The sequence below is a fragment of the Ixodes scapularis genome, unplaced genomic scaffold, assembly GCF_016920785.2.
Source record: "Ixodes scapularis isolate PalLabHiFi unplaced genomic scaffold, ASM1692078v2 PGA_scaffold4__175_contigs__length_147842914, whole genome shotgun sequence".
Taxonomy (NCBI): domain Eukaryota; kingdom Metazoa; phylum Arthropoda; class Arachnida; order Ixodida; family Ixodidae; genus Ixodes; species Ixodes scapularis.
The window spans coordinates 56050730-56066329 of record NW_024609879.1 but is presented as its reverse complement, the minus strand read 5'-3'; the positions used below and the strand labels follow the sequence as shown (position 1 = coordinate 56066329).

General features: G+C 44.0%; 1 protein-coding gene across 1 annotated transcript in view; it reads left to right on the top strand.

Annotated features, from left to right (window-relative positions):
* Positions 1-12397, top strand: part of LOC8026942 (TBC1 domain family member 17) — a 76951-nt gene extending 64554 nt beyond the window's left edge. Inside the window, exons 11-15 of the mRNA XM_002406729.4 lie at positions 2387-2487; positions 4727-4826; positions 5814-5911; positions 7234-7350; positions 10585-12397. Coding sequence (XP_002406773.4) covers positions 2387-2487; positions 4727-4826; positions 5814-5911; positions 7234-7350; positions 10585-10962 — 794 coding nt within the window. The 3' untranslated portion in view covers positions 10963-12397. The remainder of the gene's footprint in view (positions 1-2386; positions 2488-4726; positions 4827-5813; positions 5912-7233; positions 7351-10584) is intronic.
* The last annotated feature ends 3203 nt before the right edge of the window (positions 12398-15600 follow it).

Here is a 15600-nt window from a genome sequence, read left to right as displayed (position 1 = left end):
TACCTTTTTTTTAGCTTCGGTGGACAGAAAATAATATATAAAAAAATTAATTATGCATTGTAAACTAGAGAAAATTTCTGGGAATACTCTCTGGATGTAGATGGATGTAAATATGTAATTTTTCAAAATCAATGTTTTTTGCAGAATTTTTTTTTCTCTGGGTAGTGTCCCCCCTTAAACGAAAACCCAGCTGAAGGGGTGAAAAATGCTCCCAAGCTTCAACTTGTTCATTTCTAAGCTGAGTGAATTTTAATCTTGACTACCTATAATTATCGACTGTGGCCCCAGAAAGTTTGAGACCTGCATTGGGGTGGCAAGTAAATAATGGATTTGACAAAATTAAGCCTACATAATATCGCGAAAGGTGCCCCACCCCCCGAATGATAACCCACCCCTATTTTGATATGATTTGCTAGATTTTTTTTCCAAAAACACCGAAAGATAGCCCACTTTCAGTCATTGCAGGGACCTGGCCAAGAGTTATTCTGGCCGAAATGGGGTTAATTAGTTACGGCGGGAGATAAGCAAAAGTTGCCGACTGGGAAGGACGGTCATTTATGCTCTGTTGCCTTTCAACGTAACAGCAAGTTTGTCAAGTCTCGAAGCACGAAAAGAGCATTTTTAATATTTTTCTCGATCACACACGAAAAGTTGGCCCACTTCTCATTTTCATCCAATTTGCTCTCACTTTTGGGTGGGCTGTCTCTCGGGAGGGGGACGTTACGGTATACAGATGCCCAGCTATACCTAATCGAGGTTTTTTTTAAACCTTCTTGCTGTGTGCAAATATCCTTCCTTCAAATTTAAGTTTGAATCGGAAGAAAAAGACAATCGTAAATAATGAACGCAGGTTGTCAGAACATCTCTGCCTGACCTAAGCCCCAACTGCTCCGAGCTATGCAAAGTTTGCACAATAGGGCACTAATTCCATACCTTTGTCACTCTGACCCTTTTAATTTTTTTTTTCCCCCACAAAGAATAGAAGAGTGGAGCAGTCTTCCTGAAGTACATGTTAATTCACCTTCACTCGTATTGTTCCTGAATACATTAGAAGGCCGACTATGGAAAGTTGACTATGTCTATATTGTTTTTTTACAGCGGAGCTGTTAAGGGCTAGGTTCTCCAGGATCAAGTCCGGTACCAAGATCTTGTCGACACAAACCTCCACAAACCTCTGGACAGTTACCGCCTTATATAAGCGACGGCGGCAAGCACACAACCAGTCTGGTTGCCGCCGTCGCTCGTAGATGGCGGCGACCTTTCCAGCTATCAAAGAAGAATGGATAGTTGGGCGCGTTTGTGGGAATCCATCGTAGGAAACAGTGCGAAAAACAAACGAGGACGAAGAAGAAACACACGTGACAGGCACAGCACTCGTCACGTGTGTTTCTTCGTCCTCGTCTGTTTTGCGCGCTGTTTTGTATGCTCTTATCAGTTTCGGTTTAGACTCAGGATAAGCCGTGCATGTGCCCTTTCGGGGAAAGAAGATCGGGTGCGGAAGAGCGGCGACATAGGCAGCAGCGCGAACGGGTCCGCAACCGACGTGAGGCCGCTGTCGCCTCGACTTCCACTGCGTCCATCGCTTCAGACTCCCTTGCGAAAGAAGAGCACATCGCTTGCCTGGAAAGCCGCCGCCGAGAACAAAACCAGCGATGTTAACGGCGCCGGCGGGCTACGTAGGCCAAGCACAAGTGCAAGGCCCGCCGACGATAGCACTCCACGCCGGCTGAACCGTTCCCGAGTGCGGCGGCGAGGCTCCGGAGGGAGTTTGTGGAGAACCCGTTTGGTGTCATGTGCGCCGTGTGCGACCGACTCTGGTTCGCTAGGAGTGTCGGACAAGAAAAATCAGGAAACGGGCGCATGCGCGCTGCGGCAGTGTATCGAGTCGGCGGATGTCTACAAAGAACCGGCGTGCAGAACGTGCCGAGATTCCCTGCTCAAAGGCGCGGTGCCCCGGTTCGGTACCATGAACGGCTACAGGTACCCACCCGTGCCGGAGAACCTATTGAGGTTGAACGTGGTGGAGGAACGACTAGTGGCGCCTCAACTCCCGTCATTCATAAAGTCTCCATTTCTTTGGAAATACACCAGGCACCATCCCGCTTTGAAAGTGTGGTCTTCTCCTAAGCACGGAACTGCAATATTTATACTTTTCGAAGTGTTCATTGCAACTGGTTAGCCCCGTGCATACTTCCAATCGAGCACCGGTGCGTTGCGGGGAGGCAACACCCATAGAGCTCCCTTCCGCGGGTATTGCTTCTCCGCAGTGCACCTGTGCTTGAGGAGAAGCGCACTTGGAAGCTTTTCGGACGTTACAAACATACACATTGTGCACGTGATGTTAAATTGCCGTGCATTTCGTCACGTTGTTTGTGCACGGTTGCAGGCTATGTGCAGGGCATGAGCGACCTCCTCTCCCCCATCCTGATTGTCATGGAGAATGAGGCGGACGCCTTCTGGTGCTTTGTCGGGTTTCTCAAGCGAGTGGTGAGTGCCTCGTTCGACCTCGGTCTAATTGCCAGATTTTCTGAACCATGGTCTGCGGTGGGCGAATTTTGGATGGAAAAGAGTGTTTTTCTTCAGATTGTCTGCCCCTGGCGCACATAGCGTGTGCTATACACTGTTCCAGTTTAAGAAAAGTGGGACACATTCCTCTCACACCGCCCTCCGGCCGTGAGCAGAGAACTTTTTGTCGTAGAGGCTTGTCCCGTTTTCTTTTACTTGCAGCAGACTAGTATAGGTGTTTACTTCATCTACGACCTTCTGCTTTCGAAAATAAGTCTGCAGTTACCCGACAAATAGCGCTCCAGCTGACTACTACAAATAGCACTCCATGCTGACTACTAGTAAAACAATATGAGCATAAATTCATCTTCTTTTCATAGCTGTCATTGTGTTTCATAACTAGGGTTCCGTGTTTTCAGAGTTTATTTTTCATCAAATTTGGAGGGTGTTTTTCGGAGTTTATTTTTGTTTGATTCCCAATTCTCCGAAATTCTGAGTTTAATTTTGCTGCGTTTCCCATTAAAAATAAATAAATAAATAGATAATATCCAGGCTAAACATATGCTAAATAAAAAAAAAAAACGCGCTTGTATCAATTAATTATTCTTCAGCTAGATTTGGGACTGGTGCCATTGCCATTGGCAATACTCATTTGTCCCACGGCAAAAGTGGCACGCAAGAGCTGCTTCGATAACCGTCAATACCTTAAAATCGATAAACTCCTGGAGATAATCATGTCGTATTACACCTGAGACTGCGGTGGAAGAAATCGGAAGAACTTTCAGTAGAAGGAACAGACACAGAGAACGTCTCAAACTCAGTTCGAGACGTTCTTTGTGTCTGTTCCTTCTACTGAAAGTTCTTCCGATTTCTTCCACCGCAGTCTCAGGTGTAATACGACATGATTAGCTACCACCAGCTCGCCTGCACTCTCACCGTCTTTTCACTCCTGGAGATAGTCACTGGGAAGCTTGTACTCATCCCATCCATAAACCTAAACCGTGGCCACGCAAGTTGGAGTGGTAAAGGAGTAATGGAGAAGTTTCAGCTGCCCCACTCCCCCATTTTATGTGATCTCTATGGTGCATGGCTTTCACTGTGACGAAAGCACAACCCTTCTTTCTCAAAGAAGCACAAGTAGTATGGCCCAAACTGGAATTCAAAACAACGACTTTTGTCGTGACCCAAATGTACTACGACCTGTTGTCCTGAATGAACCTAGCGGTAAGACACTTTTTGATGATGTTCCGAGATTGGAAGGATAACTGTTGTGGCATTTCCCAGGACCATTGACCCTGTGCGCTGATCAAACTTAATCGTAAAAAATCATCCTTTTTTCTTCTTTTTTTTTTTTTTTTCTTTTTGCATTGGCACATCAAAATTTGGAGTTCTTCAGATAAATTTGAATAGACCAAAATTTTACTGGCGGGTGTTTTTCTGAGTTTTACGGATTCATTCGAAAACGCAAAGCCCTAGTTATGATTCATATTGTTTAAACAAAAACAAATACAAGCACGAACGCTCCTCATTTCAGAAAGACTCCATCCATCCATTTAGGCAATGGGCGTTTGTTCCATCAAGATCAAGCTTGATCCACTTTGCCGACGCTATCCACCGCTATTTTGTGCATCACTCGCAGGAGCATCGAAGGCAAAAGTTACCCAATGACAGTCTATGTTTATCTTGCCGACGTATGCCCGGCAAGAAGCAGGGATCTCGACAACTGCACCGGACGAGACCTGCACTGATAACGAGCGATTTTGAAAAACAAATCTTTGTATAGTCTGCACCTCTAGATAGTCTACACCGTGCAGAATATAGATGTTTAAACCTTTATAATCTGAAATATATAGCCCAAAGAATATGGCAAATCTCCCTAGTTTTTTCTACATCCATCCCTTTCTGTTTGCCTTGTTAACCTCTATGAAATGAGTTGCACATTTGTGTGGTAGTTTACTTGCCAGTTTGGAGGGTGGAGGTGTGCCTGTGCGAAGCAGTAAAACTTGACACAAGAGTTTTGGAGTGAAGCAGTGAACCTTGATGCAAGAAATCGGAATTCATGAAGACAATTCCTAATTTTGAAATATTCGAAAAACTCAAACGGTACTTCGAAGAGTAAATGCTTGCTACAAATCGAATCGAATAGCAAACACTACGCGCAAATTATTTTATATGTAGAATATTCTCACACTTTTGATTCTTTGTACTTGGTTTCTCACAGTCGTCCAACTTTGACCTGGACCAGAGTGGCATGAAGGAACAGTTGAGTCAGCTCTACGATATCCTCTCTCTGGCTGTACCCAAGTTGGCCATCTACCTTGGTGAGGAATGATTGCCTGCTTTTGTTTCACTATCAAATACTCTCACAGGGCAGATAAATGCCTGCTTCATAATAAGCTCTCACTCTTACCTAAGCAGGATGCTTATGAGGGAGATTTCTCTCTGTCAGGGCTTGCAAGTTGAAATGTTTGCATTTTTTTGGCAACAGGTATAACAGGTATTGCAGCACCTTTAGTTCAAATCTCTGTTGGAAAATTGTAAGTGGTTTTAAATGTGTTTGCAGTGATGCCATGTCAGTAGTAGATTGCCAAAAAGTGAACAGCTGTAAACAACTTAATGTTTGCAAAGACCTCATTTTTTGCAATTTTCACAATTTTCAAATATTGTGAAAAATTAATCTCTTGAATATATGAGCCCATGGTAACAAATACATTGTATTCCGCTTCCAATCGAAAAAGTTTTGTGCCTGTGAAATATTTTTTGAAGCCCACACTTCGAATCTGTAGAATTTAAACATGATGAAAAACATCTAATTAAAGGACAAGCAGGCGCCGTCTCGCAACTGAGGTATATTAATGAGAGGAAACAGACGACACAAGTAGCTGAAATAAAGCCTGGAAAATCAAACAGGACACTTTGTTGAATGATCACCAAATTGTCCAGCTTACCACCTTACTATGTGTAGGATTTGTGAAGAATGAGCCCTACTCAAAATTTGATGCTTTTGTTGTGTGCATTTGTTATACCCGTGCATTTATACTGAGTGAACTGTGCCGTAATTGGGGGGCAGAAACAGTTACTTGATGAGAAAAGTAGTTCCTTCCTTTACTCAAGGCAATAATTGTATTGCAGTTGTAATTAATTACAACACTGTAATTACTTGCACATTGAATTACTTCGCAACTCTGCTTTGGAGTGCCCCGGTCTCATCTGCTAGAGCTCATCCTGCGTTCATATCGGAGAAGGTTCCATAAGGTGACGAATCACCCACAAGGGCATCAAAATAACTTGCCGTTTCCTGGCTTTAGACGAGCAGGAGTCTGGCAACCTGTACTTCTGCTTCCGCTGGCTGCTGGTGCTCTTCAAACGGGAGTTCAAGTGCGAAGAAATCATGAGGCTCTGGGAGGTGAGAATTGCCTCGTGTGTCAAATTTTCAAATTTGTTCTAGATACTGCTGACTAGCGGTCATTTTCACGACTCTACGATTGTTGTATCGTGTCTCCGACTAGCGTGTTTACTGTGTTCTTGACCGTGGTCCCTCGATTTCTGCCTGACACCGTCGCAGAAATGTCATACCATTGTCTGTCACAATTCTGGCATTGGCAGACACCCGTTCTGCTGCGGGTCGCTCTGCAGAAAGACGGTCAAAGGAAACCAAAGCAGACACAAGTTGGAATGTGACATGTCAGCTTGCATGATGCAATTTGTTGCCGCTTTGGAACCGCTTTCGATGCATGGGAGGGATGGGACGGTAAACCCGGCAGTCAAAGGCTCAATTTGGGTACCTCGGTTGCATCGGACCTGATATGGATCCCCAGGGGTCTCTTACTTAGGCCGTTGGGATTTCAGTGGTAGGGTGATACGTCTGTGCATGGCTCCTTACGAATTTATTTTTATTGTATCTCGAATACTGCTGAGCCACTTCTTTGTCCGGCTGAACTGCCACGTTGTACTGTTCCTTAAGCTATCTCTAATAGGGTGCAAGGTTGTTATGATATAGATCCAAGTTGTAAGCGAGATTTGAGATTGTTTTAGGTAGGATGCGCAGAATGTGATTACTACATTACGGCAGATTTATCTATGCATTGTTTTAACTACCTAAGTGGTACATACTAATTGAGAAGCTCGAACAAGAATTATTTTCTGAAAATAAATACGGTACCTGCCTGTCCTTTTTCAACGGCTTGATCTCGTGGTGGTCAGTTATCTGCCTCTTGACAAGCATTTTCACACCACAAATTGAACAAACCGAAGGGCCGTCCAAACAGAACACGGCAAATGCTGTGCACGGCAAAAGAAAGTGCGCACACTTCTCGAAACACTGGAACGTTGCAGCGAGCATGTACGTTTTTCAGTGTCATCAACCACACAAACAACACGGCTTTCCTCCTCACTGGCTCGGTGTTGGCTCCTTGCCTTCTTGTTTTCAGGAGGTTAGGGAAGGACACAATAGGCAGAAATCCTGATCACAATCGGCAGAGTGCGCGAGTGTCCAGATCCACATGACGAGCATGTTGCAAGCCTCTTTTTGTGGATGGAAGCGGAGGGTAGCTTTCCCCCTGGGCAAAGAAACGTCCCAAAGCTGACCGTAAGCGTAGGGAAACTTCCGTCTCCGGTACAGGAAGTGCCGCAAACTTCAGGAAACTTGTCCAGTTTGGACAGCCCTTGACTCTCTCAGTCATCCAGCATCCTGCTTGGTTTACGAGCGGCATTTTTCTCGCGATGCAGGTCCTTTGGAGTGGCTTGCCTTGCAAGAACTTTCATTTGCTCATCTGCATTGCCATCCTGGACAATGAGAAAGATCTGCTCATTGAGAACAACTACGGGCTTAACGAGATCCTCAAGGTAGGTCCTTTGTGTCGTTTGAGGGGCTGGTTGGAACTGCTCAGGGGGATGGTGTAAAAGTAGCAACAATAGGTTTGGGCTCTCGTTGGCGGATTTGCAATATGTGGTGGGTGTGTAAAGAAAGGTAGGCAACTGTAAAAATCTTGTATGAATGCCCACCCACGGTAAAAAATATCAGTTGGGTGGTCCTTGTGAGATGAGACAGTAGAAGTTTATCGAAAATAAGCTACAAACACCACAGCATCCTCTGTCAAATGCACGACGTAGGAACTGATGCCACGATCCATGGATGCACCAGGTTTGCGTTCCTCGGTGGGATAAACATGTGACCTACTTGCACCTGCCAAGTCTCCCGTGTTGCCCGGGAGACTCCCGAATTTCGACCAATTTGTATGGTTATACAATTGACAAAAAAATCTCCCGGAAAATGCAAATTATCTCCCCTCCCCGCACTTAAACAAGGATTCTTTGCCGTCGCAACAAACGGCTGCAATACAGTCTAAGCTCGTTACAACAGACCTGGTTACAACAGACATTTGGATATAACATACCAATTTGTGAAGTTCGGTTGGTTTTCCTCTATGTACCATTGACTGAGCTTCCTATCTGCTTACAACGTACTCCTTTTACAACAGACTGAAATCTTGGTCAAAATCAAGGTCTGTTATAACGAGCTTCGACTGTAATAGCAAAGCCCAGCTGTATCTCGCTAGCATGAGCAGTGCATTATAAATGAAGTTGTCATGATGTACATTTGTTATCATTATTTATTCTTAAAAACCGCAACCCCCCTTGTGCCCCCCCCCCCCCCCCCCCCCCCCACTTCACCCCCTCCCCACACTTAAAAAATTCTCCCAGATTTGGTTTTTCCAAACTAGGCAGGTACTACAAACTCGCTTGTCACATGTACCGATACCGCAGCTTGCGCGGTTGATGTGACTGCTATTGAGCGTCGCACAATGTTCGGCGGGAATGGGGGTGGGCAATGTTTCATAATTTTTAACCTTTAGAGACTTGACCAGAAAAACGAGATGGGCAATCTATCAAAGAAGGGCATTCATGCAAAATTTTATGATGTCTTAAAAAAAAAATTCTATCTACATCTTTTTTTATACACAGCTCCAGAAGGAATCTTTTTAGATTTGGTAATGTCCTGAAACTTAGCCCATTCCCTTCTATCTTTCAATCCGAACTCCACGGGGGTGGACTAACTTCGGTGTCCGACACAGCGAGCTCTTTTTCAGGGGCCACAGTGATTTGCTTTTCTCGTGCTCCATGGAGAAGTAGATTAAATCGCCTTTTAGTGCAACAGACTCGAAAGTTCCTTTAATCATCGAACGACCCTATTGTACGATGTCTTGTCGCGCGACGATTCATTACATTGGGTGACATTCCACCTCCGTACTTCCCCAACGAACTTGTGCTGTGCGTGTCAGTATCTCGCGCGTCACACTTGCGCAACATTTTTTTTAATGTCACGGTTGCACTTGACCCTCTCCGTCAAAATGTCCTATTGCGCGTAACTTAGGCCTGGTTTCCGTCCGAACAGCCGGACCGATCCTACGGTGCCTGGAGCGTGTCTCCGACCGGTGTTTATTGCGTCCTCGTTCGTGGTCCCTCTGTTTCCGTCCAACGATGTGGAACACTTGTCACGTTGTTGCCCATCGCAATCCCGGGAGAGGCATGGCGGCAGCAGCGGACATGTCCGTCGTCCGTTTTGTCTCTCTCCATCTCGACAGCTGGCAACAGTTTCCGCAGCCACGATTTGCGATGCTGCGACAACGGCGACACTTGCGTTTGCTCCCACTTTGTGCTAGAACCTAACATGTGAGCTCCTGCAAGGTCGTCTCTGGCCGCTTGCAGGCCACTTTCGATGCACAGACGGTGAAGGACGTCGTACTCACCGGTCGAAGACTCCTTCTAAGCCCCGTGCAGATGCGGAACCTTTAGCTTTTGCATCCATAAACGAGGCATTAAGGCGATACTGTTTAGAAGAAAAAATGTTTCTGCAAGAAAAGTCAGTTTGGAAAATTGGCATGTTTACGTCCGTCAACATCTAGAGAGTATTCCGAAAAGGTTTTATTTCTTTACACTGCGTAGTTATTTTCTTATAAATTATTTTCAGTACATTGATGCTAAAAAGAAAGGTAGAGTTCAAGCACTTTAACACATTTTCCTCATTTTACTTTTTGGCATAAGTTTAACTCAATAAATTTATTGTTTCAGTATGAGACTATCGAGGAACTCAGTTTTTACGGATTATATACTGAAATTTTATGGAATCGGCTACTATTAACTTAGATTTTGCATTTTCATGTTTTTCTTAAACAAATTTTTTTCATTACTTTTTTTAACTTAAAAAATGCATATTTTGTGAAATTAATTTTTATAGTAACCGGAAACAGGTATTCCAGTATGAACTCCACCAGAAAAATATTTGGTTATCAACACCATTTCTCAACGATAGATTCGTTGAGCAGGTTCCATGCCATGCTATGGTTTACTTCCTTCTGGGTGTGTAGTACCTCATGCAATTGGTTTGCAGAGCTGAAAATTTGCATGCCCTCTTTCTATATGGCTACAAATGCCACCTGCAGGTTTCACACGGATTGAGTGAGCGGTTTTGAAGTTAACACTTCTAGGTAGGGTCCTCCCTTTACCCTTTGACGTTAAATCTTTTTTCCCCAAGAGATGATTCCCAGTGGTCCGGTCTTGTTGTGCAAAGGAATAGTATAAAGAAAGGGCCAATGCGCATGTTGTTTCTAAATCATCTAGAGGGAGCATGTACAGTGCTTGCGAGCTGTTTCAGTTTGGAAGTATCATACGAAAATATTAAAAGCGAAAAGCTGTCACCTTTTCTTAATTCGGTTTCATATTGGCACATTCACGTCTGCAACATTCCAGCAGCTTTGGATTCCTAAGCTGATGTACTTTATAAATTTTTTCCATCAGACGATGAGCTCTCATTATCTAAATCTAATTCCGAAAAGCATGCGTGAAGCGTCTAATCTGAAAACTTAAAGTAGCCCAGCAGTGCGAATAGAATGTCTATAGTTAACCAAAGACTTAACAAAAAGCAAACACCTCCCATGGTGTGCGCAGTTTCTCATATAGGCGGGCTTTTTCAAATGTGTAATCACCGCCGTACATGTATGGCGACGACCGTCAAAGGTCTAAAACTCCAATGTCGATCTAAATGCTTAGACGCGGCTCTTTGTTCTCCCTCGGACGCAGCACATAAACGACATGAGCTACCAGATCGACCTCGACAAGTCACTGTCCACGGCAGAAGCCATTTACCAGCAGCTCCTCGGTCTGGCCAAGCTCCCAGATTCGGTGCGGCTTGCTCTCGACATACCACTCGGCACGGCAGATCCCACCCAAAACGGCAATGGCCCCGCGGAGCAGACGGAATTCCTGACACCCGAACACCTCTCACCCGTGGAGCCGCTGACCATGTCTTCGCCCGAGGTGGCCGACCGATCGCGATCGGGCAGTGGCCGATCGGCCGGCCGCACGACGAGCTCGAGCTCCAACAGCGTCGAAGTGATCCCCGATCGCGACGGCGATGTCGAAGCCCACTACGAGCGGCACTTTGACATGATCAACTGAGCGAGTGTGGTTAGAGACGGATGCAATCTTTATTCGGTGGGTCTCTTTTTCTATTGCCGGTGCCGGTCGTGCCTAATCGTGGTATCGACTAGGTCGTGTCGGCACCGGTGTGGGTGTTGGCGAAAACAGGCGAGACTGCGTCCCTGTTCTTTTTCGTGCGGTGCCTCTGGAAAGCAGTTCCGCATTTTGGTTAACCCCTTAAAGTTGCGGCTAGATGTAGGTTGCTTCTCTTTCGGGCGGAAGTTTTTAGTCTAGATATGATCAATGTCCCCGGGCTTTAACGATCGGACTCGCGTTGTGCAAGCACCTGACCGAGAAGCCTGGGCTTATCTCGGTTGCAACTCTTGCAGCTAGCTACATCTAGCTGCCGATTTTGCAATTTTATATTTGTGAAGCTTGCTCTCTATTACCCCATGGTTCCGTTTCCAGTGAAAGCGAGTTTGTCTCGACTCTGCTCCGTGTCTGACTGTCGTTGCGACTTGTCGCACTCGACGAAATTGCGGCCTCCGTTTCATCGGCGGTTCAAGGCTAGAAAGCAGCGACTGTGTATTTTCTTGTTATAAGTATTCAAGTGGTTTTTGTCTTCGTTGTACTGTCCGGTGCTGCTACAATCAAGTTTTTATCACCATTTGAACATAGATTGGAAGGTGACAATCTCGACCAAAATTGTGTCTTTCGTCGAGGTCTTTTTTTTTTTTTTTGCACATAATGAATGCTGGCATTATAACGGTTCATTATCTTTCCTGTTGGTGTATTTTTTATGTGTAACCCGTGTTTTGAAAAAATGCAAAGCTTTAGACCAAAATGGTTGCACCCTCTTGTTTTTGATTTTGGTGCACTTTTCCAAATGGGTCTTTCAGATGCTCCTAACTTTTTACTATTATTTGGACTTGGTATTTTTGTGAGGGTAAGGCACACATGCGTGGAAGAACATTCAGTAGTTTCTGAATCATCAAACAAATGTTTAATTAGACGGTAGCAAATTTGATGAGAAAAGGTATCCAAGATCTCATGCACCTTTTGTTTTTTGACATGGCCTACAGCATTGTCGCGAATTTACTAACATTGTAACGTCGAGGATTTGTAGGCCAACAGGTTTGTGCCTCTTGCATGCCTCTGAAATTCGGCCAACCTTTTTCTCTGTATTATTTATTAGCACCGTGGCTGTTTACCGACTGTGTTTACATATTTGTTTTATGCTTGGTGGCACATATTCCGGGTATAGTGTCTAAAAGAAAAGCAGTAGCTACTTGCTCTGTTCCATCTGCTAGAGAGAGTTGCATGTGACACATTATGATATTTTGAAAATTGTGCTCTTTTATTGTCCAGATTAATGTAGACACATTTAAGTTTGTTCTGAGATTAGGTTTCAACATTGTATATTTCCTCGAGAGACACATTTTTTCAGAAATAAAAGAGATGTTTATCCGTGTAACTGACTCATTCTTTTACTGCTCTTTAAACCTGATGCTGTGGGTCCGATTTCGGCGACTGCGAAAACGAGATTCAGGCGAAAATATGTTAAAGCAAGAAAACACCTTCACATTGTCTGTTAACAGAACCGAAAGAAGGTGGTTGGACTGCTACAAACAAAATGCTGTGACAAGTGATACAGCAGCTATTAGCTGAAATAGACCCCTTTTTGAAAGTGCGCGCCATCTGGTAGCGGCTGCGCCAGTCGCCCGAGTGCGCTATTGTTTGATCACATACTCTGTGCATGCACTGAACATAAGGGCTGCATTGCTGTTCGATGTGAACTCTGTTCGGCTCGCATCGAGCGAAGGCGTTGCGTCAGCGCTCGGCGAGGACGCGGACCCAATCGTACACCTTGGGCCCTATGGATGGTTGGATGGATGCTAACCCTGTACCCTTTATAACGGGCGGTAGCTTGCGCCACCTAGCCCTAGAAATGTTAGTCGCCGATGTTGCTTGATGGGGTTTTTTGAAAGTGTGTGTTATGAACGTCTGATCTTTTGAGTTGGAATCACCAACTCATACTTCTTTTGTAAATCGCAGTTGTTTGCTGCCATACGCGAGCTCGCGTTTACTGGTGGATAAAAGGAGCACTCGGGACAAGCTTGTCAAACACTGCGAGACCTCTGGCCATTAGCGTGTAGGTAGGAAGTTCTTGCCGAAGTATTGTTCAGTTGTGGACTTGTGCACGAGTCATAAATTTCTTGGTGGTCGATAATGCGCGACTAGCAGAAAGCTGCAATGGCATGTCTGGTCGGCAGCCAAGAAAGCTCTCGCCAGAGGCTAAAGTCTGACCCCAGGAATGTGATGCTTCAAATGATCCGGGTAAAGGTAAATCTGCTTAGTAGGGCAAGCCAAATAACCGTTGGTTCAAAACCTTCGCTTTGCTGGATGTAGCATTTTGATACTATATAAATCTCGGAATGGATTGACCAGGAAATCGACATACACCTACAATGACTGGTCTGGAGGGTCGGGGTCTGATTTTTGCTAGGTGGGCCAAATACAAATACAAGTCTTCTTGAGAAGGCACAGGTAATTTTCAGATGTTTGTGCATGGCATATTGAGGGCTTCCAAACTTTTTAAGGATCGGAGTTTGATGGACTTGAATAAATAAATGTTTTGTCCGACTGATTTACAGATACTGAGCTTGGCACTGCACACTGCGCAATTTGCGGTTGACAAAGTATGAACTTCCTTGTAGTGAGACAATTGGACTTGCACATGATGTGGGCATATGTGCACAAATTCAAGCAAACTGGAACGTGTCCTGTGGCAGTGAACAAATACAACTGGTATTACATTTTAAAACTGCTCATCCAGAGATTTTGTTAGTGTTCACCAGAAGTTGGTGTACATTCATTTACAGTTGTATACTATCTGGGAGGGCTATGGAGCTTGAGTTTCAGTTGTGCGTTAGCACTGGTACTTGTCCTCTCCATCTTCCAATGCTGCCAGCCCAATCTGGAAAAAAGGAATAATGATTTTTATGAAAAATTCATATAAACCAGATTTATTTTTGTCTAATTTAGATTTATAATATTTAAGTCAGAATAATTTGATTTAATTCACTAGCTAGGAAAGAAGCGGTTCTTTGTCACTGTATGTATTAATTTGATCACTGAGAAATGTACGGAAAAAATGAATACTCTACATTTAAATGTCTTAAAAGTACAGTTTAACAACTTTTTATTGATGTCTCGACAAAACGACCTTTACTTTTGCAAAATATTACTTTGTTTTCGAAAAAAAATTATGTTAGGAGGTTGAACAATTTTCCTAGTGACGCGTAGACACAACTTCGAGAGCCAGAATAATAAAGAATACAACTTTTTTAAAACGTAAATATTTTTATGTATAAAGCACGCTAGCGGATATACTTGAATTTGATTTATTTTATAATATGACAAACTTGGCCTCTTGCGCAACTTTTTCATATTTGTGCATTTTTCGGCGATATTTTAAAAACTTTTTTTAAACATGTTCGAAGAAATGCAAAGTATTTCATGCTTTGTTCACTTTTAACAAGGAAGTATGCACTTAACTATTAACATTTTTTACATTGCGCCCGGCAGTATTCTATATACCGAAAAAGCAAAATTATTCAATTTTTGTTTGGCAATTAAAAAAAAATATCCTCGATTTCCTCCAAACTTTTTTCGATAATCCCTTGAAAACCGATAATTCAAAGACTGCAAAGACCTGTTACATTATATTGTCTTAAACTAGAAAACCATTGGAAGGTTTTTATCTAAAAAACTACCGTAAAATCCCAAGTCATCGCCCACCCCACTTTTGGGCGAATATAGATTTCCAAAAAACACCCGAGTGATTGCCCACCCCTAAAAATACCCCAACATGGACTCCGCGATATGCAAACATTCATATCCTATCTGAATGACGCGGCCGCGGACCTTACAGTTGGGGGACGTCCCTGACAAAGTGATCTTTCCTGATTTCCGCTGCCCCGTAGTGGGAGCACATGTGTGTGAAAGGAAAACAATGGAGATAACAAAATGAAACTTTGTTTTGCTTACAAAAAAAGTTTGTTCGGACAAAAGAAAAAGTCGGAAAGATAACACAAGCAGTAACCCATTCAGGGATCGCTACGTCAGCGAACACCCCATATCCTGGAATGTAACCGCGGAGTATAAGGTCAAAGTCCGTTTCCATATCGAAATAAGGTCACCGCAAACTCGCACCTCCTCCCAAAATGCCGTGATCGCAGTTGGTAAGGTTGCGTAAGGTTCGAGACAGAGCCAACAGGTAAATAACGATCTGCTGGAACGCCGCACACAAACTTTTGTAATGCATTCCATTTCGACCTTTGTGTTTGTGGTGCTGTACGTCCACGCAGCAACGCTGCCCAGTTGAAAAATTCCCATTAGGTTTCAGTTGATTTTTCTCAATTGGGTTTTCGGGCAATTTGGAAGAACCATTTCGAATCCCTTCAGGTTCCAACTGGAAAAATAATTCCAAATGATGAGACCACTTGGCCAGTGATGTCAGAATGACGCCGAACTATGATTGGCTTTGATTGAAAGCATAGTAAGTAGACCTCCCCAGCTAAATATTTCCATTAGATCTACTTGGAACTTTAACTGGTCTTAATTGGAACCAATTGGTTTTAGTGGGTTCCAATTGGAGGCACACTGGCCAATGGG